The sequence below is a fragment of the Sminthopsis crassicaudata genome, chromosome 3 (assembly GCF_048593235.1).
Source record: "Sminthopsis crassicaudata isolate SCR6 chromosome 3, ASM4859323v1, whole genome shotgun sequence".
NCBI classification, from domain to species: Eukaryota; Metazoa; Chordata; class Mammalia; order Dasyuromorphia; family Dasyuridae; genus Sminthopsis; species Sminthopsis crassicaudata.
The window spans coordinates 648,585,715-648,613,447 of NC_133619.1; the positions used below are offsets into that span (position 1 = coordinate 648,585,715).

Here is a 27,733-nt window from a genome sequence, read left to right on the forward strand (position 1 = left end):
GCCGTGGGCTCCCCTGCCAGTGCTCAGGACCCGGCTGCTACCTGTACTGCAGCTCCTGCTGGCCCCGCAAAGGTCAGGCCACAGCGGGGGCGTGGGGGGAGACCAGCTCCGGAGGAGAGGTTCTCCCCCAGATCATCCCATCCGCCCCCGAGAATGGCACCCCGTCTTCGGGTGGGGATGGACACGATCACGTGGGCGTGCATGCACGCGCGCGAGTGCAAATGTGCTTGTGTGTAAGTGTGCGCGTCAGCCCTCCCTGGAGCTCCCGGGGTCCGAGAAAGAACCCGGTCCCTGTGCTCGAGGCAGCTGCGACCCCTCGGTCCGAGACCTGACTGGGGAGGCCCGGAACGCCCCCAGGGTACCTTGGGAACGAGTCTGGGGCGCAGCAAACTATTGTCAGCGGGAGGCGGGGCGGGAGGCGGGGCGTGAGGGGCGTGGAAGGCGGGAGGCGGCCCTCGGCTCCCTCGGGATCCGCTTCGCACGTCGGGATGAAGGTGCTTCAGATCTCGGGGCGCAGGGGACAAAACTGAGAGTGCGGGAGGGGACGGCTCCGGGGGCATTCGTGGTCCCGGGAGGATCTGGAAGCATGGGGGGAGGGGACGGCTCCGGGGCATTCGTGGTCCCGGGAGGATCTGGAAGCATGGGGGGAGGGGACGGCTCCGGGGCATTCGTGGTCCCGGGAGGATCTGGAAGCATGGGGGGAGGGGACGGCTCCGGGGCATTCGTGGTCCCGGGAGGATCTGGAAGCATGGGGGGAGGGGACAGCTCCGGGGCATTCGTGGTCCCGGGAGGATCTGGAAGCTTGGGGGGAGGGGACGGCTCCGGGGCATTCATGGTCCCGGGAGGATCTGGAAGCATGGGGGGAGGGGACGGCTCTAAGGTTATATCATCCAAGTGGGGAACTAAAGCGTGGGGGAGGGGAAGGGTCCAGGGCTGAGGCCAAATCAGAGCCCCCTGGCTGCCGCCCCGCATTCTGCTCCCGTCAGTCCATCTCCTGACTCCTGGGGGGCACTCCTGCGCCCCTAAACACAAGAGGCTTCGGAGCATTTCCAGGAGGACTCGAGTCTGCTCTCAGGATCTGCCTCAGTTTCCCTGTCTGTGAGAATGGCCCGAGGAGAGCACCTGTCATCAGAGCCTGTGCGCATTCATTAGGTGCCACCTGTGTGCTTATCACAATCCCGTATTCTGGGCGCCAATCAGAGGGCGGACCGTGCCTCCCAGGAGCTTACATTGCCAAGGGTCGCTCCGAACCGTTAGTAGGAAAAAGGTGGGGGTTGAGGGAGGGACCAGACCAGGAGGAGAATGACGTCACGACCCCTCCCCACCCGGGGAGCCCCAGGCCGGACAGAATGCCTCCCGGGGCCCTCACGCCCCGCCCGGGTTGTCGAACTCCGGGGAATGCTGGGAGTCTCCTGGTGCGCAGGCGCGGCTTCCTGGTTTGGGAGGTTGGTTCAATTCTGTGCCGGGTGAGTCGGGGAGGGGAGTAGGGGCGTCAGGGCGCACGCGCGGCCTCGGAGTTTGCCCCCTGTCCCTCTCCCTCCCCTGTCTTAAGCTTCACCTCCCTTCACCTTCACGCAGGGACGTAGTTGGGGTCAGTTCCCGTGGCAGGGTCCGAGTGTGGGGGTGCGCGTGCAAGAGGGGGTGCCGGAGTGTGCGAGCCGTGCAGAATGGAGTAGCACCGCGGGGGTGCGAGTCTCGGAATGGAGGTTGTGGGGGTGTAGCTGCCGCGGGTGTGGGGGAGGGGCAGTGGCCCCGAGTGATCTCACCTGCTTGGGCGGAGGTGGGGGAGGGGCCGAGTTTGGCATCTCTGGATTGGCGTGGGCTTCTCGCGGGGACTTCAGGGTCCAGTGTCCACTTGAGGGGAGCTCAAGTTTTTGCTCAGGTTCCCCCTGTGTGAAAAGGGGATGAGAGCAGCCCCCCCCTTCTCTTCCTCCCCGTGAGATCTGTAAAGCACTGAATACCTGGCAGGGCACTCAGCAAGCGCTCTCTACGGGCAGCTTACTGCTCGTTTCCCCAGCCTCTCCACCTGCCTGGAGGACTGTCCTGGTGGAGGAGGGGTGCCTCTGGCCTCCCATCCAGCTCTGCCCCCTGGTCTTTTTCCCTCTCTGGGTTCCTGGGTCTGTTGGGAGGTGGGGGGGGCCTATGTTACAGATGGGGAAACCGAGGCAGGAATCCCAGGGCTTGGCCAGGATCACCAGCCCTTCAGAGGTTCCGTTGAAGGTCCCGTGATCTTGACTTCATGTGGCTTAGGTCCCAAGAGCTCTCTCTCTGTCTCTCATTGTGGGCAGGTCAGCATCCAGCCTGGGTAAAGAAGGCTCAAAGCCCATTCTCTGACTCTGAGGACCCAGCCCGGCGGGCAGAGGACCCAAGCCGGGAACCAGAGCCATGGCCCCCGGCAGCCGGAGCCCCTCGTGCCAGGTGAGTGCGGTCCCTCCCCGGAGCTGAGCAGCATGGGGGGGGGGGGAGCCCAGGAAGCTTCCTCCTGTCAGAGGCAGGGCTCCCTAGCATGTCCCCCTGGCACTGCCCATTTCCTGCCCCCTCAGCCACACGGCTGCCCCCAGGGCTCTCTGAGTCCCTCTCCTTTGCCAGGTCTCTCCACCCGTCAGTGAGCATTGAGGATGGCTCCCGGTGCCAAGCACTGTGCCAACCTCCTGGGGAGGCAAAGGAAGGATAAAACATGGCCCCTGCCCTCCCTGAGCTAACAGCCCGGTTTGGTACAAACGTCTCATCAGCTGTGTCCCTAGCAGACCTGCAGGGGGAGGGGGAGATGGGAGGCGCCACCACTTTGGGGACCAGGAAAGTCTCTGTTCTGCAGAAGCTGAGATGGGAAGGAGGCCGGGAGGCCCAGGGGAGGAGGGAGGACTTTCCCAGGAGGACAGAAGGCCCTGGATGCCAGAGTTAGGGGATGGAGGGGCCTGGGCGAGGCTCAGCCAGGGCCCAGAGTCCCTGGTCCAGGAGGAGGAGGGGAGGAAGGTGGGGGAAGCCTGGCCGGGCTTTGGGCGCTGCTTCTGTGGCATCTGCCAGGAGCCATGGAAACATGATGCTCTGTGATCCCCTTGTGAGAATCTTCAGGGCCCGTGCTGGGCACGCCCAGGGTAAGGGAGCTCGGGATCCACCAGACACTGACCTGGGCTTTATTTGTCCCCTTAGGAGCCTGACACTTTCCATGAGTGGCTGTTGACAGAGACATAGTCTCTTCTCCTGAGCCACGGGTTTTGTCTTGTATCCAGACTCACAAGCTCTGGGTGAGATCTGGTTAGGACACAGAGAAAGGAAAAGGGACATTATTCAGAAAAGAAAAAAACATGTTGGTCTGTGCATTTAGAGTTAGAAAGGTGTGTACAGAGGTTTTTCCCATAGCTCCATAGCCCAGGCCAAGGACAACTGTAGCTGCTTCATTAGTCCTGGAGTGACTCAACATTTGCTCTGGAAGTGAGTCCATGAATTTTCTGAAAGGGTTTGGCAGAAGGAATATAATGAAGGGGACATTGAATATATATAGATACACATATACACATATATATTTGTTTATTTATTATAGCTTTTTATTTACAAGTTATATGCATGGGTAATTTTACAGCATTGATGATTTCCAAACCTTTTGTTCCAATTTTTCCCCTCCTTCCCCCCACCCCATCCTTAAGATGGCAGGTTGACCAATACATGTTAAATATATTAAAGTACAAATTAAATATAATATTAATATACAGGACATTGAGTATATTGATATTTAGAATCAAGTGGAGTTAGGTTTTCTTAACAATTCACATTTTAAAAGCCCACATGCTAGATTAAAGGCTTTGGAAAGAGATTGTGTTAGAGTGACTTAAAGATGGCCAGACATCAGCACTGGGTGTGATGGTGAAGGTTGGTGCCATTGAGGAGTCTCCCTAGTCAGGAGAGCAGGACTTCTGAGTGGGCTGAGAGCTGAGGGAAGTAGGGAGTTATCTCTTAAAAATGGCTTCCAAGATCCTTTGAGAAGGAGTCAGGGAGAGCATAGGTCATCCCAATGACCTCTCTGAGCTTCAGACTCAAACCTACCTGGGGAGTAGAAGCACAGCTGTGCATTTTTAGAAGACCGTTATCTCAAGAAAAAGGGGTGCTTTTTCCCCTCAGGGCTTCCACAGAGCAGACAAGTCCTAGGCAAAGTTTGCTCAGAAAGGTGGGTCCTGTGGAAATAAGGAATCCTGTGGGCCTCAGTGAACTGATGCTTTTCTGGGAGCATAGAAGAATTACACTGTTGAAACATGTATTAAGCAATGTTTCAAATTTATACAGGCAAATAGGTCTATTTTGCACATTTTTTGTATTTGTGTTTTTTTTTTTTTTTTATTTAAAGCTTTTTATTTACAAAACATATGCATGGGTAATTTTTCAACTTTGACCCTTGCAAAACTTTCAGTTACAAAATTTTCCCTCCTTCCTCCCCACCCCCTACCCTAGATGGCAGGTAGTCTAATAGATGCTAAATATGTTAAAATATATGTTAAATCCAACATATGTATACATATTTATACAGTCATCTTGCTGCACTGGAAAAATTGGATCTAGGAAAAAAAAAAAAAACCTGAGAAGGAAAACAAAATGCAAGCAAACATCAACAGAAAGCATGAAAATGCTATGTTGTGGTCCACACTCAGTTCCCACAGTCCTCTCTCTGGGTGCATATGGCTCTCTTCATCACTGAGCAAGTAGAACTGGTTTAAATCATCTCATTGTTGATGAGAGCCACATCTATCACAATTGATCATATATAGTCTCGTTATTGCCGTGTACAATGATCTCCTGGTTCTGCTCTTTTCACTTACTATCAGTTCATGTAGGTCTCTCCAAGCCTCTCTGTATTCATCCTGCTGGTCATTTCTTACAGAACAATAATATTCCATAACATTCATAGACCATAACTGATCAGCCATTCTCCACTTGATGGGCATCCACTCAGTTTCCAGTTTCTGGCCACAAACATTTTTGCACATGTGGATCCCTTTCCTTCCTTTAAGATCTCTTTGAAATGTAAGCTCATTAGAAATAATGCTGGGTCAAAGGGTATGCACAGTTTGATAACTTTTTGAGGATAGTTCCAAATTGCTCTCCAGAATGACTGGATCCATTTACAGTTCCACTAATAATGTATCAATGTCCCAGTTTTCCCACATCTCCTCCAACATTCATCATTATTTTTTTGTTGTCATCTTAGCCAATCTAAGAAGTGTATAGTGGTATCTCAGAGTTGTTTTAATTTGAATTTTTCTGATCAATAGTGATTTGGAGCACCTTTTCATATGACTAGAAGTAGTTTCACATTCTTCATCTGAAAATTGCCTGTTTATATCCTTTGACCATTTGTCAATTGGAGAATGGCTTGAGTTCTTATAAATTGTAGTTAATTATATATTTTGGAAATGAGGCCTTTATCAGAATCTTTAACTATAAAAATGTTTTCCCAGTTTGTTACTTCCCTTCTAATCTTGTCTGCATTAGTTTTGTTTGTACAAAAACTTTTTAACTTACTATCAACAAAATTATCTATTTTGTGGTCAATACTGATCTCTAGTTCTTCTTTGGTCACAAGTTCTTTCCTCCTGCACAGATCCTATGTTCTTCTAATTTGCTTATAATACCATTCTTTATGTCTAGATCATCAACCCATTTCGACCTTAATCTTGGTATATGGTGTTAGGTGTGGGTCAAACCCTAGTTTCTGCCATACTAGTTTCTAATTTTCCCAACAGTTTTTTTGCCAAATTGTGAGTTCTTAATTGAAAAGCTGGGGTGTTTAGGTTTGTCAAACACTAGATTACTATAGTCATTGATTGTTTTTCAATGTTCAAGTATTCTATTTCTTAGCCAGTACCAAATGGTTTTTGTAACCACTGCTTTATAATATAGTTTTAGATCAGGTACAGCTAGGCCACTTTCATTTGCCTTTTTTCCCCCTCCCCCCCATTAGTTCCCTTGAAATTCTTGACATTTTGTTCTTCCAGATGAATTTTGTTATTTTTTCTAGGTCATTAAAATAGTTTCTTGGGAGTTTGATTGGTATAGTGTTGGAATACACAGGAGCTTTTGGAATACATGGAAGCCACCTGACAGTGGCTGCTGGAGATCCAATCCAGAGCATCAGAATGGATCTCCTCTTGTGAGAGGATGGTACAAGGAGACTGAGAGGCAGTTGCTGTTCTCTGACCTCTCTCCTATTCCCTCTGCCTCCAATTTATCTCATACCTAGTCCACAACACCTGTGTCAGCAAAGGCAACCTTGCACCTCCTTTAGATGTTATGGTCCACAGTTGTGGAGGCTCTCTAGGAATTGACCTGTCTCTTAACAGTATAGCACTAAATAAATAGATTAGTTTAGGTAGTATTGTCATCTTTATTATATTAGACCTATCCAAGAGCACCTTATACTTTTCCAATAGTTTAGATCTGACTTTATTTGTGTGAAAAGTGTTTTGTAGATTGTCTATTTTGCTTTAAAGTTAATAGTAATAACAATTCTGTTAGCAGATGTACAAAGGAAACTATAAATTCTCCTTATCTAGGAAGTTGTTTAGTCTTTAGCATGTAGATACTTTGGGACTAATCCAGGTCTTCTAAATCTTTACAGCCTTGACTCATTGTCTAAAAAATGTAATGTACATCTCAATAGATGCAGAAAAAGCATTTGATAAAATCCAACATCCATTCTTACTAAAAATGCTTGAAAGTATAGGAATAAATGGACTATTCCTTAGAACAATCAGGAGCATATATTTACGACCGTCAGTAAGCATAATATGCAATGGAGATAAACTGGAACCTTTCCCAGTAAGATCAGGAGTGAAACAAGGTTGCCCACTATCACCATTACTATTCAATATTGTATTAGAAATGTTAGTCTCGGCAATGAGTCGAGAAAGAGATTAAAGGAATAAGAGTAGGTAATGAGGAAATCAAACTGTTACTCTTTGCAGATGATATAATGGTATACTTAGAAAACCCCAGAGATTCTAATAAAAAGTTATTAGAAATAATTCACAACTTTAGCAAAGTTGCTGGATACAAAATAAATCCACATAAATCCTCAGCATTTTTATACATCACCAACAAAATGCAACAGCAAGAGATACAAAGAGAAATTCCATTCCAAACAAATGTTGAGAGTATAAAATATTTGGGAATCCATCTACCAAAGAAAAGTCAGGAATTATTTGAGCAAAATAACAAAACACTTGCCACAAAAATAAAGTCAGATTTAAATAATTGGAAAGACATTAAGTGCTCTTGGATAGGCCAAGCGAATATAATAAAGATGACAATACTCCCCAAACTAATCTATTTATTTAGTACTATACCAATCAGACTCCCAAGAAACTATTTTAGTGACCTAGAAAAAATAACAGCAAAGTTCATATGGAAGAATAAAAGGTCGAGAATTTCAATGGAATTAATGAAAAAAAAGTCAGATGAAGGTGGTCTAGGTATACCAGATCTAAAGCTATATTATATAGCAGCAATCACCAAAACCATTTGGTATTGGCTAAGAAATAGACCAGTCGATCAGTGGAACAGATTAGGTACAAAGGACAAAAGGGTACAACTATAGCAATCTAGTGTTTGATAAACTCAAAGATACCAACATGAGGGATAAAAATTCATTATTTGAAAAAAACTGTTGGGAAAACTGGAAATTCATATGGCAGAAATTAGATATGGATCCACACTGAACACCATATACCAAGATAAGATCAAAATGGGTCCATGATTTAGGCATAAAGAATGAGATAATAAATAGATTAGAGGAACAGAGAATAGTCTACCTCTCAGACCTGTGGAGGAGGAAGGAATTTATGACTAGAGAAGAACTGGAGATCATTATTGATCACAAAATAGAAGATTTTGATTACATCAAACTAAAAAGTTTCTGTACAAACAGTACTAATTCAAACAAGATTAGAAGGGAAGTAACAAATAGGGAAAATATTTTTACAGTTAAAGGTTCTGGTAAAGGTCTCATTTCCAAAATATATAGAGAATTAATCCTAATTTATAAGAAATCAAACCATTCTCCAATTGATAAATGGTCAAAGGATATGAACAGACAATTCTCAGATGATGAAATTGAAACTATATCCACTCATATGAAAGAGTGTTCCAAATCACTATTGATCAGAGAAATGGAAATTAAGACAACTCTGAGATACCACTACACACCTGTCAGATTGGCTAAGATGACAGGAACAAATAATGATGAATGTTGGAGGGGATGTGGGAAAACTGGGACACTGATACATTGTTGGTGGAGTTGTGGAAGAATCCGGTCATTCTGGAGAACAATTTGGAACTATACCCAAAAAGTTATCAAACTGTGCATACCCTTTGATCCAGCATTGCTGTTATTGGGCTTATATCCCAAAGTAATACTAAAGAGCGGAAAGAGACCTGTATGTGCCAAAATGTTTGTAGCAGCTCTTTTCGTAGTGGTTAGGAACTGGAAGATGAATGGATGTCCATCAATTGGAGAATGGTTGGGTAAATTATGGTATATGAAGGTTATGGAATATTATTCCTCTGTAAGAAATGAGCTGCAGGATGAGTTCAGAAAGGCTTGGAGAAGTTTGCATGAACTGATGCTGAGTGAAATGAGCAGAACCAGAAGATCACTATACACTTCAACAACAATGCTGTATGAGGATGTATTCTGATGGAAGTGGATATCTTCAACATAAAGAAGATCCAACTCATTTTCAGCTGATCAAAAATGGACAGAAACAGCTACACCCAGAGAAGGAACACTGGGAAGTGAATGTAAATTGTTAGCACTACTGTCTATCTACCCAGGTTACTTATACCTTCAGAATCCAATACTTAATGTGCAACAAGAAAATGGTATTTACACACATATATTGTATCTAGGTTATACTGTAACACATGTAAAATGCATGAGATTGCCTGTCATCTAGGGGAGGGAGTAGAGGGAGGGAGGGGAATATCTGGAAAAATGAATACAAGGGATAATGTTATAAAAAATGCATATATATTGTCAAAATATATAAATATAAAATTAATTTTTAAAAAAATGTAATGTACAGGCAGATAGATGGTGGAATGGATAGAGGACCAGCCCTGACGTTAGGTAGACTTAGTTCAAATTTGGCCTCAAATACTTAACACTTCCTAGCTATGTGACCCCAGGCAAGACACTTAATCCCAATTGTCTCAGCAAAAAAGTGTGTGTGTGTGTGTGTGTGTAAATATAAATGTAATAGAGTAGTTTAGGAGAATCCTCAAATTCTACCTGATAGTTCATCTATGGTTGTAACATGTTTGAGCTCATGCAGTCTCAACTCAACGCAGATTTTTTTCACAGTGGAACCCTTTTCCTTGAATACAGTTGTTATTAAAAAACTTGGAATAGAGGAAACAAGAGCAATTTTTTTCTTTAATTGCTCACAAATTCAATAATAATCAGAGTGGAAGCTAAAAGTGAAATATACAAGTAAATGAGTCAGACATTTTACACAAAATGAAAATGGCACAAAAAGTGAAGAACGTTTTTATCTGCAAGAAAGAGAAGGGCTTTGCAAAAAGAACTCTTGAAAAAGCAAATCTTATCATTCTGCCGGATTTTGGAAGAAAATGAAATGGAAGGGCATCAACTGGCAGATATGCTTGTCAAGCCCTGGTCCTCCAGGTAGCAGCTTGGGGAATAATGCCTTTCAGGGGATCAAGCGTGGGCAAAGTGGGGAGCCCTCTCTTGTGTGAGAACCGTGAGTGTGCTTCTTATTCCTTTATCAATTCTGGATCTCCAGTGTTCTAGAACTCTTACATGATGTTGAAACCATTTCTTTTTCAGGAATAAACTATCAGTGTCTCCCTTATGCATTTGCTCAATTTTCAACCTGGGTTGATGAAATAACACAGTTTTTAAAAGAAGGAAGTAAACTCTCCTCCCCCACCCCCAACTGTACTTCTGTTTCAGTAATTCAATAATGAAATGAATGAATATGTTCCATAAACAAGTGCAGGCAATCATCAAAGACAGCAGATCATTCTGGCCATGACCTATCCTACTCAGTGTCACCTCAGCCTTTCAGTGTAAGACTGGAACTTGGCTTGACTGGAAGCTTTCTCATACCACTCCATCATGGACATATTGAGAGTATTATATCTCTAGGATACTTCTCTTGCTTTCATCTAATTACGAATATTTTAGACTTTAAAGAAACTTAGCAAATCATTCTTTTTTTTCTTTGTTCTTTACTCAATTTTCATTTCCACCCCTCAGAATATAAAATAATTTTCAACTTCCACCCAACTCGTCATAGCATTTCTCATCATCTCTTTCTCCTGCACATATTTCACTGATACAGCCCAAATCTATTTCCTAATTCCATCACAAGCATTGTAAAACACATTTTTCCAGATCTTATGATTACAATATAATTAGCACTTCAGATAGAAAAAGCTTTTCTCCATAATCCATTGGGCTCCTAATGCCTAATTCCTAGTGTTGGCTGCGACAGTCATAAAGGTCATGTGACTTTTAGAACAATTCCATCTGTGCCTCAGTTTCCTCTTCTGTGTTGGTGAGGGTTGGACCAGATAAATTCTGGAATGTCAGCTCTAAATCAAGTGATTTTTTTTGTTTTGTTTTTTAAATTTTTTTATTAATTTTTATAATTATAACATTTTCTTTGACAGTACATATGCACAGGTAAATTTTTTTTTTTTTAACAACATTATCCCTTGTACTCCCTTCTGTTTCGAGTTTTTCCCCTCCTTCCCTCCACCCCCTCCCCTAGATGGCAGGCATTCCCATACATATTAAATATCTTATAGTATATCCTAGGTACAATATATATGTGCAGAACCGAATTTTGTTGTTGTTGTTGTTGTTGCAAAGGAAGGATTGTATTTGCAAGGTAAAAATAATCTGGGAAGAGAAATAAAACAAAACAAAACAAAACAAAAAAACAATGCTCTCAGTTTACATTCATTTCCCAGTGTTCCTTTTCTTGGGTGTAGCTGATTCTGTCCATCATTGATCAATTGGAATTGGATTAGCTCTTCTCTATGTTGAAGATTTCCACTTCCATCAGAATACATCCTCATACAGTATCATTGTTGAAGTGTATAATGATCCCCTAGTTCTGCTCGTTTCACTCAGCATTAGTTGATGTAAGTCTCTCCAAGCCTCTCTGTATTCCTCCTCTTACAGAACAATAATATTCCATAACATTCATATACCATAATTTACCCAACCATTCTCCAATTGATGGACATCCATTCACTTTCCAGTTTCTAGCCACTATGAAAAGGGCTGCCACAAACATTTTGGCACATACAGGTCCCTTTCCCCTCTTCAGTATTTCCTTGGGATGTAAGCCCAATAGTAGCACTGCTGGATCAAAGGATATGCACATTTTGATAACTTTTGGGGCATAATTCCAGATTGCTCTCCAGAATGGCTGGATTCTTTCACAACTCCACCAAAATGCATCAGTGTCCCAGTTTTCCCACATCCCCTCCAACATTCATCATTATTTGTTCCTGTCATCTTAGCCAATCTGACAGGTGTGTAGTGGTATCTCAGAGTTGTCTTAATTTGCATTTCTCTGATCAATAGTGATTTGGAACACTCTTTCATATGAGTGGAAATAGTTTTAATTTCATCATCTGAAAATTGTCTGTTCATATCCTTTGACCATTTATCAATTGGAGAATGGCTTGTAAATCAAGTGATTGTTGATGGTTTAGGAGTTGGTGACCTTCAAGGATGTGGTGGTGGACTTCACTGAGGAGGAGTGGGGGCTCTTGGATCCTTTTCAGAAGGAGCTGTACAAGGAGGTCACACTGGAGAATGTCCAGAATTTGCTGTCCCTGGGTAAGAACCATTTCCTTTCTTTTCTTGGTTTTAATGGTCAGGCCAAAATCAGTACAAGCCAGAGAGAGTGGATCCCCAATCTCTGCTCTGGTACATCTTAGCCTTAGGAGCTGTGTGCAGAGCAAAGACCTCGGTGTACCTCAACTTTCCATCTACTGTGGCCTTGCCTTGTAGCCTTTTCAAATGGAATCAGTTACTGTTCGTCCAGTGGCTGCAGAGACAAAAGGTGTGGATTCACTGTCAGAGGAAGGACAAGAAGTTTAAAGAGAGGGACGATTTTACCTAAAGTACCTTCTCTTTCCAATTTGATTGTCCCATTCGAATTACTAAAAACTGATTTTACTCAATTAGATAAAAACAAAGAATTTATTTGAGAGATCAAAATGTCAAGAATGTTGAAGTAATGAAAAGTCATGCAAAGGGAAGAGATTTAGCAGAACCAGATCATAAAGTGTATTAAATTATCAAATCTAGTGCATACTGGCTAAGAAATAGAAAAGCAAATTACTGGAATAGAGTAGACATAGATTTTGTAGCATCAAATAATTACCCTTGCATTTGAAAAATGCAGAGGCTGAGGATTCCTTAATTGCTAAAAATTGCAGGGAAACATGAAAAGTGTGATGGAAAGTGGGCCTAGACCAATGATTTATAACTTTTATCAAGATCCAGTCAAAATGTTTATAAATGGAGTTATTACAAGAAAATTTAAAGCTCATAGATCATAGTACATAATTCATTTATGGAAATGTTAAGAATTTATGAATATACAAGAGATAGAGAAAAGAATGAAGTGTGATATGGATAATTTTGATTACTCTAAATAAAAATTTTGTACAAATATAAGCAATGTACCTAAGATTAGAAGGAAAGCAGAAAATTTTAAAGAACTTTCTAGACTTTTTCTTAGAGTTCTCCTGCTTCATAGATACAAAAATCTTTGTAAAAATCTGAAAGAAAATGAGTCATTCTATTGACAGATGATTAAGAGGATAAGAACAGGCAGTTTTCAACTAAAGAAATCCAAACATTTTGAAATCATATGAAAAAAGTGTTCTAAATTTTTTTTCTCTTCTTTCCTTTCATATTTTGATGTTTTCCCTTTGATATTCTTGATATTTTGTTCTTTTTTAAAAGTAAAGCTTTTTATTTTTAAAACATATGCATGGATAACATTTCAACAGTGACCCTTGCAAAACCTTGTGTTCCAAATTACGCCTCCTCATCTGGTCTCCCAGATGGCAAGTAATCTAATATATATTAAACATGTTAAAAATATATGTTAAATCCCATATGTGTATTCATATTTATACAATTATCTTGCTTCACAAGAAAAATCAGATCAAAAAGGTTATAAAAAATGAGAAAAAATAAAATGCAAGCAAACAACGACAAAAAGAGTGAAAATACTATGCTGTGGTCTGTATTCAGTTTCCATTGTCCTCCCTCTGGGTGCAGATGATTTTCTTCATCACAAGGCCATTGGAACTGGTTTGAATCATCTCATTGTTGAAGAAAGCCATGTCCATTGTATAATCTTGTTGTTGTCATGTACAATATCCTCCTGGTTCTGTTTATTTCACTTAGCATCAGTTCAGGGCTCTCTGAAATCATCTTGCTGTTCTTTTCTTACAGAACAACAATATTCCATAACATTCATGTATCACAATTTATTCTGCCAATCTCCAACTGATGGGCATCCACCTAGTTTCCAGTTTCTTGCCACTACAAAGAGGGCTGTCACAAACATTTATGCACATGTGGGTCCCTTTAAGATCTATTTGGGAAATGAGCCCAGTAAAAACACTGCTGGGTCAAAGGGTATGCACATTGTAAGTTATTATTGATCATAATTGAGAGATGTGAATTCAAACAATCTTGATGTCATTTTACACTTCTCATCTTGGCTAAAATAATTGTCGGCAAAAGTGATAATGGTATATTTGTTAAAATTTTAACTTTCTCCAGATGTATATTTATGGCAGCCCTTTTTGTAGTGGCAACAAACTGGAAAGTGAGTGACTGTTCATACGAAATAATCAGCAGGGTGATTTCAGGAAAGCTTGGAGAGACTTATATAAACCAATGCTGAGTAAAGCAAGGAGAACCAAGAGAACAATGTATATAGCAACAACAAAATTATTCTGATAGCTGGGACTCTTTTCAACAATGAAGTGATTGAGGCCAATTCTAATAGACTTGTGATGGAGACAGAGAGCCTTCTACATCCAGAAAATGGATTGTGGGAACTGAATATGGTTCATAACATTATATTTTCACATTTTTTGTCATTGCAAGCTTTTTTTTTTTCTTTTTTTCATTTTCTTTTTCTTTTTTGGTTTGATTTTTCTTCTGCAGCATGATAAATGTGGAAATATGTAGAAAAGAATTACAATTGTTTAACATAAAGTGGATTACTTCCTTCTAAGGGAGAGGGATGATGGAAGGGAAAGAAAAAAAAAATGTGGGGACAGAAAGCTGTGCAAGGGAGAATGTCATAAACAATCTTTGCATGTTTTTTGAAAAATAAAAAGCTATTATTAAAAAAAAACAAAAAACAAAAAACTACAGCCTTGAATTCAGGAGGACCGGAGTTCAAATCTGGTCTCAGACACTTAACACTTCCTAGCTGTGTGACCCTGGGCAAGTCACTTAACCCCAGCCTCAGGAAAAAACAAAACAAAACAAAACAAAAACTAAAACTAAAAAATGGGGAAAACCAGAAGATAAAACAAAAGTGAATGTAGCATGTATTAGTTTACATGCAGTCTCCATAGTTTTCTCTGCAGATGTGGATGGATGTTTTCCACTCAGAATTTATTGGGATGAACTTTGATTAATGAATCTCTAAGAAGAACCAAGTCTATTATGATTAATCATCACAGAATCTTGCTATCGCCATATACAATGTTATCCTGGTTCTACTTTTTTCACTCAGTATCACTTCATTTAAATCTTTCCAGACCTTTATAAAATCAGCCTGTTTATCATTTTTATAGATAAATAATATTCCATTACTTTCATATATCAAAACTTATTTGGCCATTCCCCAATTGATGGGCATTTACTGATTTTCCAGTTCTTTGCCACCACACACAAAAAAAAAAGTATTACAAAAATTTTTGCACATGTGGCTCCTTTTCCCTCTTTTGTGATTCTTTTTGATACACACCCAGTAGTTCCATTGCTGAATCGAAGGGAATGCAGTTTGATAGTCCTTTGGGCAGAGTTTCAAATTGTCATCCAGAGCAGTTGGATCATTTCACAGCACAATGGATCGGTGTCCCAATTTCCCACATCCCCTCCAACATTTGTCATTATCCTTTCCTGACCTCTTAGCCAATCTGAGGTGTGAAGTGGCACCTCAGAGTTGTTTCATTTTCCGTTTCTCTAATCAGCCGTAATTTAGGGCATTTCTTCATGAGCATATCTGGCTTTTTTCCCCCTTCATCTGAAAACTGTCTGTTCATATCCTTTACCCATTTGTCAGTTGGGGAATGACTTAAATGTTATTTTAGAGATGAAGCCTTTAACAGAAACATTGGTGTAAAAAATTTTTGCCCCTTTCTGATTCCCTTTTAAGCTTGGTCACATTGGTTTTTTAATGCCAAAGTTTTTTGTTTTTTTTTTTTACTTATAGCTTTTTATTGACACAACATAATCGTGGGTAATTTTTTAACATTGTCACTCTCACTCACTTCTATTCCAACTTTTCCCTTCCCTGCCTCTGCCTCTTCCCCTAAATGGCAGGCAGTATCATACATGTTAAAACACAATATATATGTGTAGATTCGTACAGTTCTCTTATTGCACATGAACAATTGGATTCAGAAGGTAAAAATAACCTGGAAAGAAAAACAAAAATACAAGTAGTCCACATTCATTTCCCAGTGTTCCTTTTTTGGGTGTAGCTGATTCGGTCCATCATTGATCAATTGGAACTGAAATGTGTCTTTGTTGAAGATATCTATCATTTCCATCAGAATACATCCTCATACAGTATTGTTGTTGAAGTGTACAATGATCTCCTGGTTCTGCTCATTTCACTCAGCATCAGTTGATGTAAGTCTCTCCAAACCTCTCTCTGTATTCATCCTGCTGGTCGTTTCTTACAGAACAATAATATTCCATAATATTCATATACCACAATTTACCCAACCATTCTCCAATTGATCAGCATCCATTCAATTTTTAGTTTCTAGCTACAACAAAAAGAGCTGCCACAAACATTTTGGCACATACAGGTTCCTTTCCCTTCTTTAGTATTTCCTTGGGATATAAGCCCAGTAGTAGTATGGCTGGGTCAAAGGGTATGCACAGTTTGATAACTTTTTGAGCATAATTCCAAATTGCTCTCCAGAATGACTGGATCCATTCAAAACTCCACCAACAATGCATCAGTGTCTCAGTTTTCCCACATCACCTTCAACATTCATCACTATTTTTTCCTGTCATCTTAGCCAATCTGACAATTGTGTAGTGGTATCTCAGAGTTGTCTTAATTTGCATTTCTCTGATCAGTAGTGATTTGGGACACTCTTTCATATGAGTAGAAATAGTTTCAATTTCATCATCTGAAAATTGTCTCTTCATATCCTTTGACCATTTATCAATTGGAGAATGGCTTGATTTCTTATAAATTAGAGTTACTTCTCTATATATTTTGGAAATGAGACCTTTATCAGAACCTTTAATTGTAAAAAATGTTTTCCCAGTTTATTGCTTCCCTTCTTTTTTTTTTTTTAATTTATTTTTTTTTTATAATATTATCCCTTGTATTCATTTTTCCAAATTATCCCCTCCCTCCCTCCACTCCCTCCCCCCGATGACAGGTAATCCCATACATTTTACATGTGTTACAATATAACCTAGATACAATATATGTGTGTAAATACCATTTTCTTGTTGCACATTAAGTATTAGCTTCCGAAGGTATAAGTAACCTGGGTAGATAGACAGTAGTGCTAACAATTTACATTCACTTCCCAGTGTTCCTTCTCTGGGTGTAGTTATTTCTGTCCATCATTGATCAACTGGAAGTGAGTTGGATCTTCTTTATGTTGAAGATATCCACTTCCATCAGAATACATCTTCATACAACATTGAAGTGTACAGTGATCTTCTGGTTCTGTTCATTTCACTCAGCATCAGTTGATGTAAGTCTCTCCAAGCCTCTCTGTATTCCTCCTGCTAGTCATTTCTTACAGAGCAATATTCCATAACCTTCATATACCACAATTTACCCAACCATTCTCCAATTGATGGGCATCCATTAAACTTCCAGTTTCTAGCTACAACAAAAAGAGCCACAAACATTTTGGCACATACAGGTCCCTTTCCCTTCTTTAGTATTTCCTTGGGATATAATCCCAATAGCAGCAATGCTGGGTCAAAGGGTATGCACAGTTTGATAACTTTTTGAGCATAATTCCAAATTGCTCTCCAGAATGACTGGATCCATTCAAAACTCCACCAACAATGCATCAGTGTCCCAGTTTTCCCACATCACCTTCAACATTCATCACTATCTTTTCCTGTCATCTTAGCCAATCTGACAATTGTGTAGTGGCATCTCAGATTTGTCTTAATTTGCATTTCTCTGAGCAGTAGTGATTTGGGACACTCTTTTATATGAGTAGAAATAGTTTCAATTTCATCATCTGAAAATTGTCTCTTCATATCCTTTGACCATTTATCAATTGGAGAATGGCTTGATTTCTTATAAATTAGAATTACTTCTCTATATATTTTGGAAATGAGGCCTTTATCAGAACCTTTAATTGTAAAAATGTTTTCCCAGTTTATTGCTTCCCTTCTAATCTGGTTTGTATTTGTTTTGTTTATACAAAAACTTTTTAATTTGATATAAATAAAGTTTTCTATTTTGTGATCAATAATGATCTCTAATTCTTCTTTGGTCACAAATTCCTACCTCCTCCACAAGTCTGAGAGGTAAACTATCCTATATTCTTCTAATTTATTTATAATTTCGTTCTTTATGTCTAAATCATGAAATCATTTTGATGTTATCTTGGTATGTGGTGTTAAGTGTGGGTCCATACCTAGTTTCTGTCATACTGATTTCCAGTTTTCCCAGTAGTTTTTGTCAAATGATGAATTCTTATCCCAAAAGTTGGGATCTTTGGGTTTGTCAAACACTAAATTGCTATAGTCATTGACTATTTTGTCCTGTGAACATAACCTATTCCATTGATTACTCCATTTCTTAGACAATACCAAATGGTTTTGGTGACCACTGCTTTATAATATAGTTTTAGATGTAGTACTGCTAGGCTGCCTTCATTTTTTTTTTGTTTTTTTTTTCTTTCATTAATTCCCTTGAAATTCTTGACTTTTTGTTCTTCCATCTGAATTTTGTTGTTACTTTTTTTAGGTTATTAAAATAGTTTCTTGGGAGTCTGATTGGTACAGCACTAAATAAATAGATTAGTTTAGGGCGTATTGTCATCTTTATTATATTTGCTCGGCTTACCCAAGAGCACTTAATGTTTTTCCAATTGTTTAAATCTGACTTTGTGTGGAAAGTGTTTTGTAGTTTTGCTCATATAATTCCTGACTTTACTTTAGCAGATAGATTCCCAAATATTTTATGCTATCAAAGTTATTTTGAATGGAATTTTTCTTTGTAGCTTTTGCTGTTGGATTTTGTTGGTGATTTATAAAAGTGCTGAGGATTTATGTGGATTTATTTTGTATCCTGCAACTTAGCTAAAGTTGTGGATTATTATAATTTTGTTATATATAGCATTTTATTTACAAGATATATGCATGGGTAATTTTACAGCACTGACAAATGCCAAGCCTTTTGTTCCAATTTTTCCCCTCTTTCCCTCCACTCCCCCCCCCAAGATGGCAAGTTGACCAATACATGTTACATATGTTAAAGTATAAATTAAATACAATATATGTATACACGTCCAAACAGTTATTTTGCTGTATAAAAAGAATCGGACTTTGAAATAGTGTACAAATAGCCTGTGAAGGAAATCAAAAGTGCAGGCAGACAAAAATAGGGGTATTGGGAATTCTGCGTAGTGGTTCATAGTCATCTCCTAGAGTTCTTTCGCTGGGCGTAACTGGTTCAGTTCATTACTGCTCTATTGGAACTGATTTGGTTCATCTCATTGTTGAAGAAGGCCACGTCTATCAGAATTGATTACCATATATTATTGTCGTTGAATTATATAATAATCTTCTGGTCCTGCTCATTTCACTCAGCATCAGTTCATGTAAGTCTCTCCAGGCCTTTCTGAAATCATCCTGTTGGTCATTTCTTACAGAACAATATTCCATAATATTCATATACCATAATTTATTCAGCCATTCTCCAATTGATGGGCATCCACTCAGTTTCCAGTTTCTGGCCACTACAAAGAGGGCTGCCACAAACATTCTTGCACATCCAGGTCCTTTTCCCTTCTTTAAGATCTCTTTGGGATATAAGCCCAGTAGTAACACTGCTGGATCAAAGGTTATACACAGTTTGATAACTTTTTGAGCATAGTTCCAAATCATTCTCCAGAATGGCTGGATGTATTCATAATTAGTTGTGGATTATTTTTAATAGCTTTTTAGAAGAATCTCTGGGATTCTCTAAGTATACCATCATATCATCTGCCACGAGTGATAATTTGGTTTCTTCATGACCTACTCTAATTCCTTTAATCTCTTTCTAAATTCTTATTGCTGGAGCTAGCATTTCTAATACAATATTGAATAGTAATGGTGATAGTGGGCAACCTTATTTCACTCCTGATCTTATTGGAAATGGTTCCAGTTTATCCCCTTTACATATGATTATACCAAAGATTTTAATTTAATGTAGTCAAAATGATCCATTTTGCATTTCATGAAGGCCTCTCATTCTCCTTTGACCATAAATTCCTTTCTTCTCCACAGTTCTGATAGGAAAACTATCCTTGCTCTCATAATTTGCTTATGTTATCACCCTTTGTTCCTAAATCGTGTACATATATTGATCTTATTTTACTAGAGATTGAGATATAGATCCATGTTGAATTTCTGACACAGTATTTTCCAGTGTTCCTAGCAGTTTTTATCAAATAGTGAGTTCTTATGCCAGAAGTTGGAGTCTTTGCGTTTGTCAAAGAGTGAAGTACTATAATTATTGATTATTGCATATCTAAGTTGTTCCACTTGATATACTACTCAATTCCTCTGTCAGTACCAGATACTTTGATGATTGTTGCTTTAAAATAATTTTAGGTCTGGTACTGCTAGACCATCATCATTTGCATTTTTGTCTTCATTAATTCCCTTGATACTTTTGACCTTTTGTTTTTCCAGATGAAATTTGTTAGTATTTTTTCTAGTTATATAAAATAATTTTTGGCAGTTTGGTTGTATGGCACTGGAAAAGTAAATAAATATGAGCTATTTTAATTTTATTAGCTCAGTATAATCATGAGTAGTTGATACTTTCCATGTGTTTACATCTGACTTCATTTTGTGAAAAGCTTTTTGTAATTGTGTATTACAGATTTGCATTTGTCTTGGCACATAGACACCAAATATTTTATTTTTTAACAGCTATTTTAGATGCAATTTCTCTTTCAAATGTAAAAGAATGAGTCATTTCCTAGGTAACAAGTGCTCAAAGGTTAGGGCCAAGTAGTTTCTGATAAAATCAAAAGTATTTGCATATGGGAACACTTTTTAAATCATGATTTATTACAGAAATGCAAATTAAAGCAGCTTTGAGATATGAATTTATCTACTATCTATTACATCACCTGTGATGATAGAAGAGGAAAGTGACAAATTTTGGAGAGGATATGGAAAATTTGGGTCACTAAGTAATTATCAGTGTGAATTGATCCATCCATTTTGGAGTATAATCTGGAATTATGTTCTAAATCATGGTTTATTACAGAAATGAAAATTAAAGCAGCTTTGAGATATGATTGTATCTATTATCTATTACATCACCTGCAATGATAGAAGGAAAAAGTGACAAATGTTGGATAGGATATGGAAAATTTGGGTCACTAAGTAATTATCAGTGTGAATTGATCCATCCATTTTGGAGTACAATGTGGAATTATGTCCAGAGGGTTATCAAATTGTGTTTCCCCTTTTTCCTAGAAATACCACTATTAGTTCTAATATTCAAGTTGATTAAGGAAAAAGGAGGAAAAACTTCTACGTTTTAAAATATTCTTGTAGCTCTCTTGGGTATAAATACTTGTAAATAGCAGGGATGTCCATCAATTGAGTAATGGTTTGAGAGGGATTGAGTGCAACCTGAGGTAAATAGTCAGTGGCTTCACTACTGGTTATCCATGGTCTGTCTTTTTTTATTTTTTTAAGTTTCAAAATTCATTTTATTCCCTGAATTTTAAATCACTTATTAATCAAGCTGTGTTTGAGCACTCCACTATGGACAAAATAGTTTGTAAAGCATTATGGGTAGTGCAAGAGAAATATTAATCATGATCCCTGTCCTTGAGCTCCTCATAATCTAATTGGGAAAACAAGAATACTGTGTAGAAATTTAACCAACATACATGAGGTGTCTCAAGGCTAGGAATGAAGACCAAGAAAAAAAAGGTCAGTCTCTGCCAGGGTAGTCACAGAAAGCTTTGTGAAAGAAGTAGGTTCAGACACCATTTGGGTCTTTAGGTTGGGAAGAAGGGCCTATATAAACAAATTCGCAGCAGAAGTAAGCCACATCTCCCCAGATGGGAAGATTCTTTCTTCTCAAACATAAGCACCTGTGGGTGTTGAAATGTTCATCCTCCTCATGAAAAAAAGAAAAGAGCCAGGAATTGTTATTGTCAGTGAAGCCTCCATTTTCTTACTGTTCCTGGAGCCACTTCTCTAAATCCTACCCAGGTCATATCAAACCATCTCTATGAAACTTGCCCTGTCTTCCCTTCTCTGACTGATTTCTTAAGTACTTTCAGGGAGAAAAAAATCAGTAATTGTTAGGTTCTTACTAATTGCTAATGAGATAATGAGATATTAGGTTCTTATTAAGTGCTAACTGGGTACTTAACAATTCTCTAGTTCTGGCCTTTACTGGGAGTTTTACTTCTGTGAACTCCTGGGGAGGAGGTTACATGCTTAGGAGGAGCAAGTTCATTGGTTGAAGTAATTTTTCCCAAGAAGCCCTTGCGTTATCCCACGCCCATTCTCTGGGAGGATAAAAGAGGGCGACACTAGAGAGAGGAAGAAGAGTCTCTGCTCTAGGTCAGACTTGGAGTGGCTCTCTGGAGAAGAGAGTCTTGTCTGGCTGGGCCAGACCTGAGGTGGCTCTACACGAGGTCAGAATTGGCGGCAGTTAATGACAGCAGATCTCCTCCCAGAGAGCGATCCGCAGTTTCTGGAGACAACAGAACATTACAAGTAATATCCAGAATGGATTCACAAGTTTTGACCACCATCATTTTCTTCTTGTTTAAGATTAGCAGCCAGGAAGATATAGCCATGGAGCCATAGAGAGTTACCCTGAAGGATATCTTTAAGGAGCTCTCCAAAGCACTCATTTTGCAGCTCAGGAGCCAAAAACTGAAGGAATTAGATTATTTCGATTTGGTTTGACACTTGCTTCCAGACAAGATTATATATTATATATATACATATATATATATACATATATATACATACATACATATATATACATACATATATATATATATACATACATATATATATAGTAGATGAGAGTACATAGTTGAATAGCAGCATGAGATTGGCATTAACCTAAAGGAATTCTTTTTGTTTTCCATTAATAATGTTTTATTTTTTTCTAATCACATGTAAACATAGTTCTCAATGTTCATTTCTTTTGTGTGTGTGTGTGTGTGTGTGAAATTCTTTTTTTAAATTAATTTTATAATTATACATTTTTTGACAGTATATATGCATAAGTAATTTTTTTTTTATAACATTATCCCTTGTATTCATTTTTCCAGATTTTCCCCTCCCTCCACTCCCTCCCCTAGATGACAGGCAATCTCATACATTTTACATGTGTTACAGTATAACCTAGATACAATATATTTGTGTAAATCCAATTTTCTTTTGCACGTTAAATATTAGATTCCGAAGGTATAAGTAACCTGGGTAGATAGACAGTAGTGCTAATATTTTACATTCAATTCCCAGTGTTCCTTCTCTGGGTGTAGTTGTTTCTGTCCATCTCAATGTTCATTTCTATAAGGTTTGAGTTCTAGATTTTTTTTCTCTCTCCCTCCCTTTGCTCTCCCCTTCCCAAGACAGCAAACAAGTAACTTACTTGCAGGCACTGCAGAGTTCTGTCATTTTATTTTGTACCATCTGAATTTCCTCATCATATTCAGCAGATCCATTTGGATATTTCCAAGTGTTCTGACCTAGATGAGTAAATGTGGTTGTGTACATCAAATCTCTGAACACTGCCCCAGTCCTTTTCTGATGAAATGTTGCAAAGCCTGTGTCTCCCTCCAAGTTAAAAATGAACTGTTCTCCCATGGAGAATCACTCTAATCTGTTGACAATCAGTCTGGTAGGCATCTTGTCTTGTGATTGCCTTTTCTGTTGAAGGTGAATGTTCAGCTTGGAGTGTATAAGTCTCTGATGGGAGCAATACTCTGTGGTGAACACCTTCTTGGTCACTTTCACATCACGTATATTCTCTTCTCCTTACAGAAAAAAGGTCTATGGAATGCCAGTTTTTGCTACAGGAATATATTCATGACGTTTTATTCTATTGAGGTTGGTGATGAGAAAGTCAGGAGCCACATAAGTCTTAAATAAGCCTTGCTGTTGCTTTTAATTATCTATGCATACCATTTTGTACTTCTGTTTTTGATGGTTATTTTTCTTCAGATGTGGAGCCCAAGATTGAATGGAATGAGATGAGTAGAAAGCTGGGGATTTTTGTGGAAGAACGTGACCTGCAAAGATTAAAAAAGGATGGTCTCTGTGCCTTAACTTTGAGGAAAATCCATGCCTCTAACATCCAAGGAGATAATTCAAAGAATGACTGTGAGTTGGATGAAATCAGAAAGAGATTCAGGCAATCTTCTTTCCTAAGTCATTGTAAGAAAATGGGCTCAGGGAATAACTGGCTTTTGGATAGTGAATATCAGAAATGTTTTCCTGAACAGGTAGAGCTTTTTCATTCCCAGGAGAAGTCTGCTGAAATACAAATCAATCCAGGTACTCAAGGTGAAATGTCCTTCAGTAGGAGTTCAGACCTCATTAGACATCAGAAAAATGATAATGGGGAAATGTTTTGTGGAAGTAATGAAGTTGGGAAGGCCTTGAGTCAGACCTCTAAGCTCATTACTCATCAGCAAATTCACACAAGAAAGCAACCTGAGAAGTATAGTGAATGTGAAGCAATCTCATCCCATCATTCATCTCTTCCTTACCATTGTAGAGTTGACTCTGGAATGAAAAGACATGCATTTGGTGACTGTGGGAAGACCTTTGGTTGGAACTCAGATATTGATAACTCTCAGAAGATTCATACACAAGTGGTTTATAAGTGTAATGAATGTGAGAAGACTTTCTCACAAATGTCTAATTTTTGTAAACATCAGAGTACCCACAATGGAACAAAACGTTTTGAATGTAATCAATGTGGGAAGGCTTTTGCATACAGGTATAGTCTTGCTAACCATCACAGAATCCACACTGGAGAAAAACCTTTTATATGTAATCAATGTGGAAAGTCTTTTCGATGGAGTTCCAGTCTTGCTTTACATCAGAGAATCCATACTGGAATAAAACCTTATAAATGTAATCAATGTGGAAAGGCTTTTGCATGCAGTTCCAATCTTGCTTTACATGAGAAAATCCATCCTGGAGAAAAAGAAAACCGTTTTGAATGTAATCAGTGTGGAAAAGCTTACAGAAACAAGGCAAAACTTGTTGAGCATCAGATAAGCCACACTGGAGAGAAACCTTTTGAATGTAATCAATGTGGAAAGTCTTTTCGTTACCCTTCCAGGCTTGCTCGACATCAGAGAATCCACACTGGAGACAAACCTTATAAATGTATTCATTGTGGGAAAGCTTACATAATGAAGTACCAGCTTATTGAACATCAGAGAAACCATACTGGAGAGAAACCTTTTAAATGTAATCAGTGTGGGAAAGCTTACAAAATGAAGTACCTTCTTGCTGAACATCAGAGAATCCACTCTGGAGAGAAACCTTTTGAATGTAATCAATGTGGAAAGGCTTTTTATTACTCTTCCAAGCTTGTTCAACATCAGAGAATCCACACTGGAGAGAAACCTTTTGTATGCAATCAATGTGAAAAGACGTTTTCATCCCGTTACCTTCTTTCTAATCATCAAAGGATGCACACTGGAGAGAAACCTTTTCGATGCAATCAGTGTGGAAAGACTTTTGCTCGGCGTTTCCGTCTTTCTAATCATCAGAGAATTCATACTGGAGAGAAACCTTTTGAATGCAATCAATGTGGAAAGACTTTTAGACACAGTTCTGTTCTTTCTGTTCATCAGAGAATCCACACTGGAGAAAAACCTTTTGAATGTAATCACTGTGGAAAGGCTTTTATATATAGTTCTATTCTTACTAAACATAAGAAAATCCACTCTACTGAGAAAGCTTTTAAATGCAATCAATGTGGAAAGGCTTTTAGATATAGTTCCCTGCTTTCTCAACATCAGAGACTCCATAGTGGAGAGAAACCTTTTGAATGTAATCAATGTGGGAAAGCTTTTGTAATGAGGTACCTTCTTGTTACACATCAAAAAAGCCATACTATGGAGAAACCTTTTCAGTGTAATCAATGTGGAAAAGCTTATAAAACGAGATATGTTCTTGCTGAACATCAGAGAATCCACACTGGAGAGAAACCTTTTGAATGTAATCTATGTGGAAAGGCTTTTAGACGCAAGGGAAGTCTTAGAGAACATCAGAGAAATCACAATGGAGAGAAACCTTATAAATGTAATCAATGTGGAAATGCTTTCAGATCTTTGTTTAATCTTACTGAACATCAGAGAATCCATACAGGAGAGAAACCTTTTAAATGTATTCAGTGTGGAAAGACTTACACATACAAGAGAAGTCTTGCTAAACATCAGATAATCCATACTGGAAAGAAACCTTTTGAAGGCAATTAATGTGGTAAAGAGTTCACACACAAGGGAAAACTTGTTGAACATCAGAAAATCCATATTGGAGAAAAACCTTATAAATATAATCATTCAGGAAGACTTTCTGATAAGTGTTCCAATCTTGCCAAACATCAGAGAATCCACACTGGAGGGAAACCTTTTGAATGTAATCAATGTGGAAAGGCTTTCACAAAGCTTTCAGACTTGCTTAACGTCAGAGAATTCCCTGTGGAGTGAAACCTGTTGATTGTAATCAATGTAGATAGACTTTCATATGAGAGAGGTCCAAGGATGCTGAACATCAGAGTATCCATACTGGGAAGAAACAACAATAACAAATAACTCATGAATGTAATCATTTTCTAATCGTTTGACAAAGTTTTAATTTTTTGAAAATAAATGTTTTAATAATAGCTTATATTCTTATAATTTGAGTAAATTCTCTTATCTGTTTTATTTGGTTTTGTTGTTTTTTGTTTTTTTGCTGAGGCTTTTGGGGTTAAGTGACTTCCCCAAGGTCACATAGCTAGGAAGTGTGAAATGTCTGCAGTCAGATTTGAACTCAGTTCCTTCTGACTTCAGGGCTGGTATTCTATCCTCTGTGCCACCTAGCTGTCCCTCTCTTATCTACATTAGAAGTGAAGTCTTTATCAGAAACACTGGCTGCAAATATTGGATAATTCAACCAAAAACACCTCCCAAAATATCCCAAATTCCACCTTATTGTGGGAGGGGGAAATCACTCAGAACGGCACAAAGGAGAAATTGATGCAGAGCTCTGAGCCAGAGACAGAAATTAATAGAGGACACTGGCTACCTTTTGACCCAGCAGACACCAAGCCTTCTTCTCCATCTGAGGTCCCTTCCTTGCCTCAGGGTTCTATTTTTATAAGGATAAAATTATCCTATCAATAGAACAGCATTTCATTGGTTATTATAAAATGCCTTGGCTAAAATATGGATACCAGGGCCATAGGGTTTCAGGATGACCAGGGCAGGAAATCTATCCACTGACTAGATGGTCATAAGCTGGATGATGTCCCCCTTTGGCTTGGCCCAGGGAAGGTGGGGCCTTTCAGTGATCAGGAGATGGATGAGCCATTCATCAGGCTGAGCAAGTGCATATAGCCTCTTCCCAAGAAGATTTCAGGGGAATTTCTGGGCTTTCCATCATACTCACATGGCCTGTGGTTGAAACAGGATAGAGATGGTTCCTGTCATTGTTCTGACCTCATGCCTGATATGCAAATAATTTCAATTCTATAAGCATGAAGTCTACAAAAAGCCTCTTTTAACATAATGTATATTTCCATATGATCCATTCAAATTTTGAATTAGTTATACTATTAAGTGATTGGCTAGGTAAATATAAGCTAATGAGTAACTAGTACCAATCTTAGTCTACCATAAAATCATCATGGGCTGATTAATACTGAATTGGGTTTGAATAGAGCTCCTTAGTGTGTCAGCTTTCTTATTGTGTGATAAACTAAATAAATGAAATGATTTTTCTATGAAACCGTGTTTGTCATCACTCCTCAATCGTTCTTAGCATTCATAGACTATTTCTTCAGCATTCCCCAAGTAATTGGTGATCACCTTGTTTACTGCCCTAAAAAAGCCCTTATATAAATATTTTTCTGTTAACTTGAATTTCTTTCTTTTTTTAGGCTTTTAAGTTTCTCTTTAATTTTGTTTTATGAATTATGTTGGGAGAGAAAAAAAAATAAAGGGAACATAGTGA

At 39.0% G+C, this 27,733-nt stretch overlaps 1 protein-coding gene across 2 annotated transcripts; it reads left to right on the top strand.

Annotated features, from left to right (window-relative positions):
* Positions 1-918: 918 nt before the first annotated feature.
* LOC141565027 (zinc finger protein 571-like) lies at positions 919-27,508 on the top strand. Of its 2 annotated transcripts, XM_074308011.1 has the most exons (5): positions 919-1,591; positions 2,289-2,418; positions 11,740-11,866; positions 23,720-23,878; positions 24,276-24,346. In XM_074308011.1, coding segments are annotated over exons 2-5 (321 nt in total). In that variant the 5' UTR covers positions 919-1,591; positions 2,289-2,385; the 3' UTR covers positions 24,278-24,346. The 2 variants fall into 2 exon arrangements, with proteins under 2 accessions (XP_074164112.1, XP_074164111.1); XM_074308010.1 differs by having other exon boundaries at positions 921-1,591; positions 23,720-27,508.
* Positions 27,509-27,733: the final 225 nt, after the last annotated feature.

Coding starts and splice junctions, on each gene's coding strand:
- LOC141565027 (XM_074308010.1), top strand. CDS start 2,386: ATGGCCCCCGGCAGCCGGAGCCCCTCGTGCCAG. Junction 2,419..11,739: donor GCCGGAGCCCCTCGTGCCAG/GTGAGTGCGGTC, acceptor TTGATGGTTTAG/GAGTTGGTGACCTTCAAGGA. Junction 11,867..23,719: donor CCAGAATTTGCTGTCCCTGG/GTAAGAACCATT, acceptor ATTTTTCTTCAG/ATGTGGAGCCCAAGATTGAA.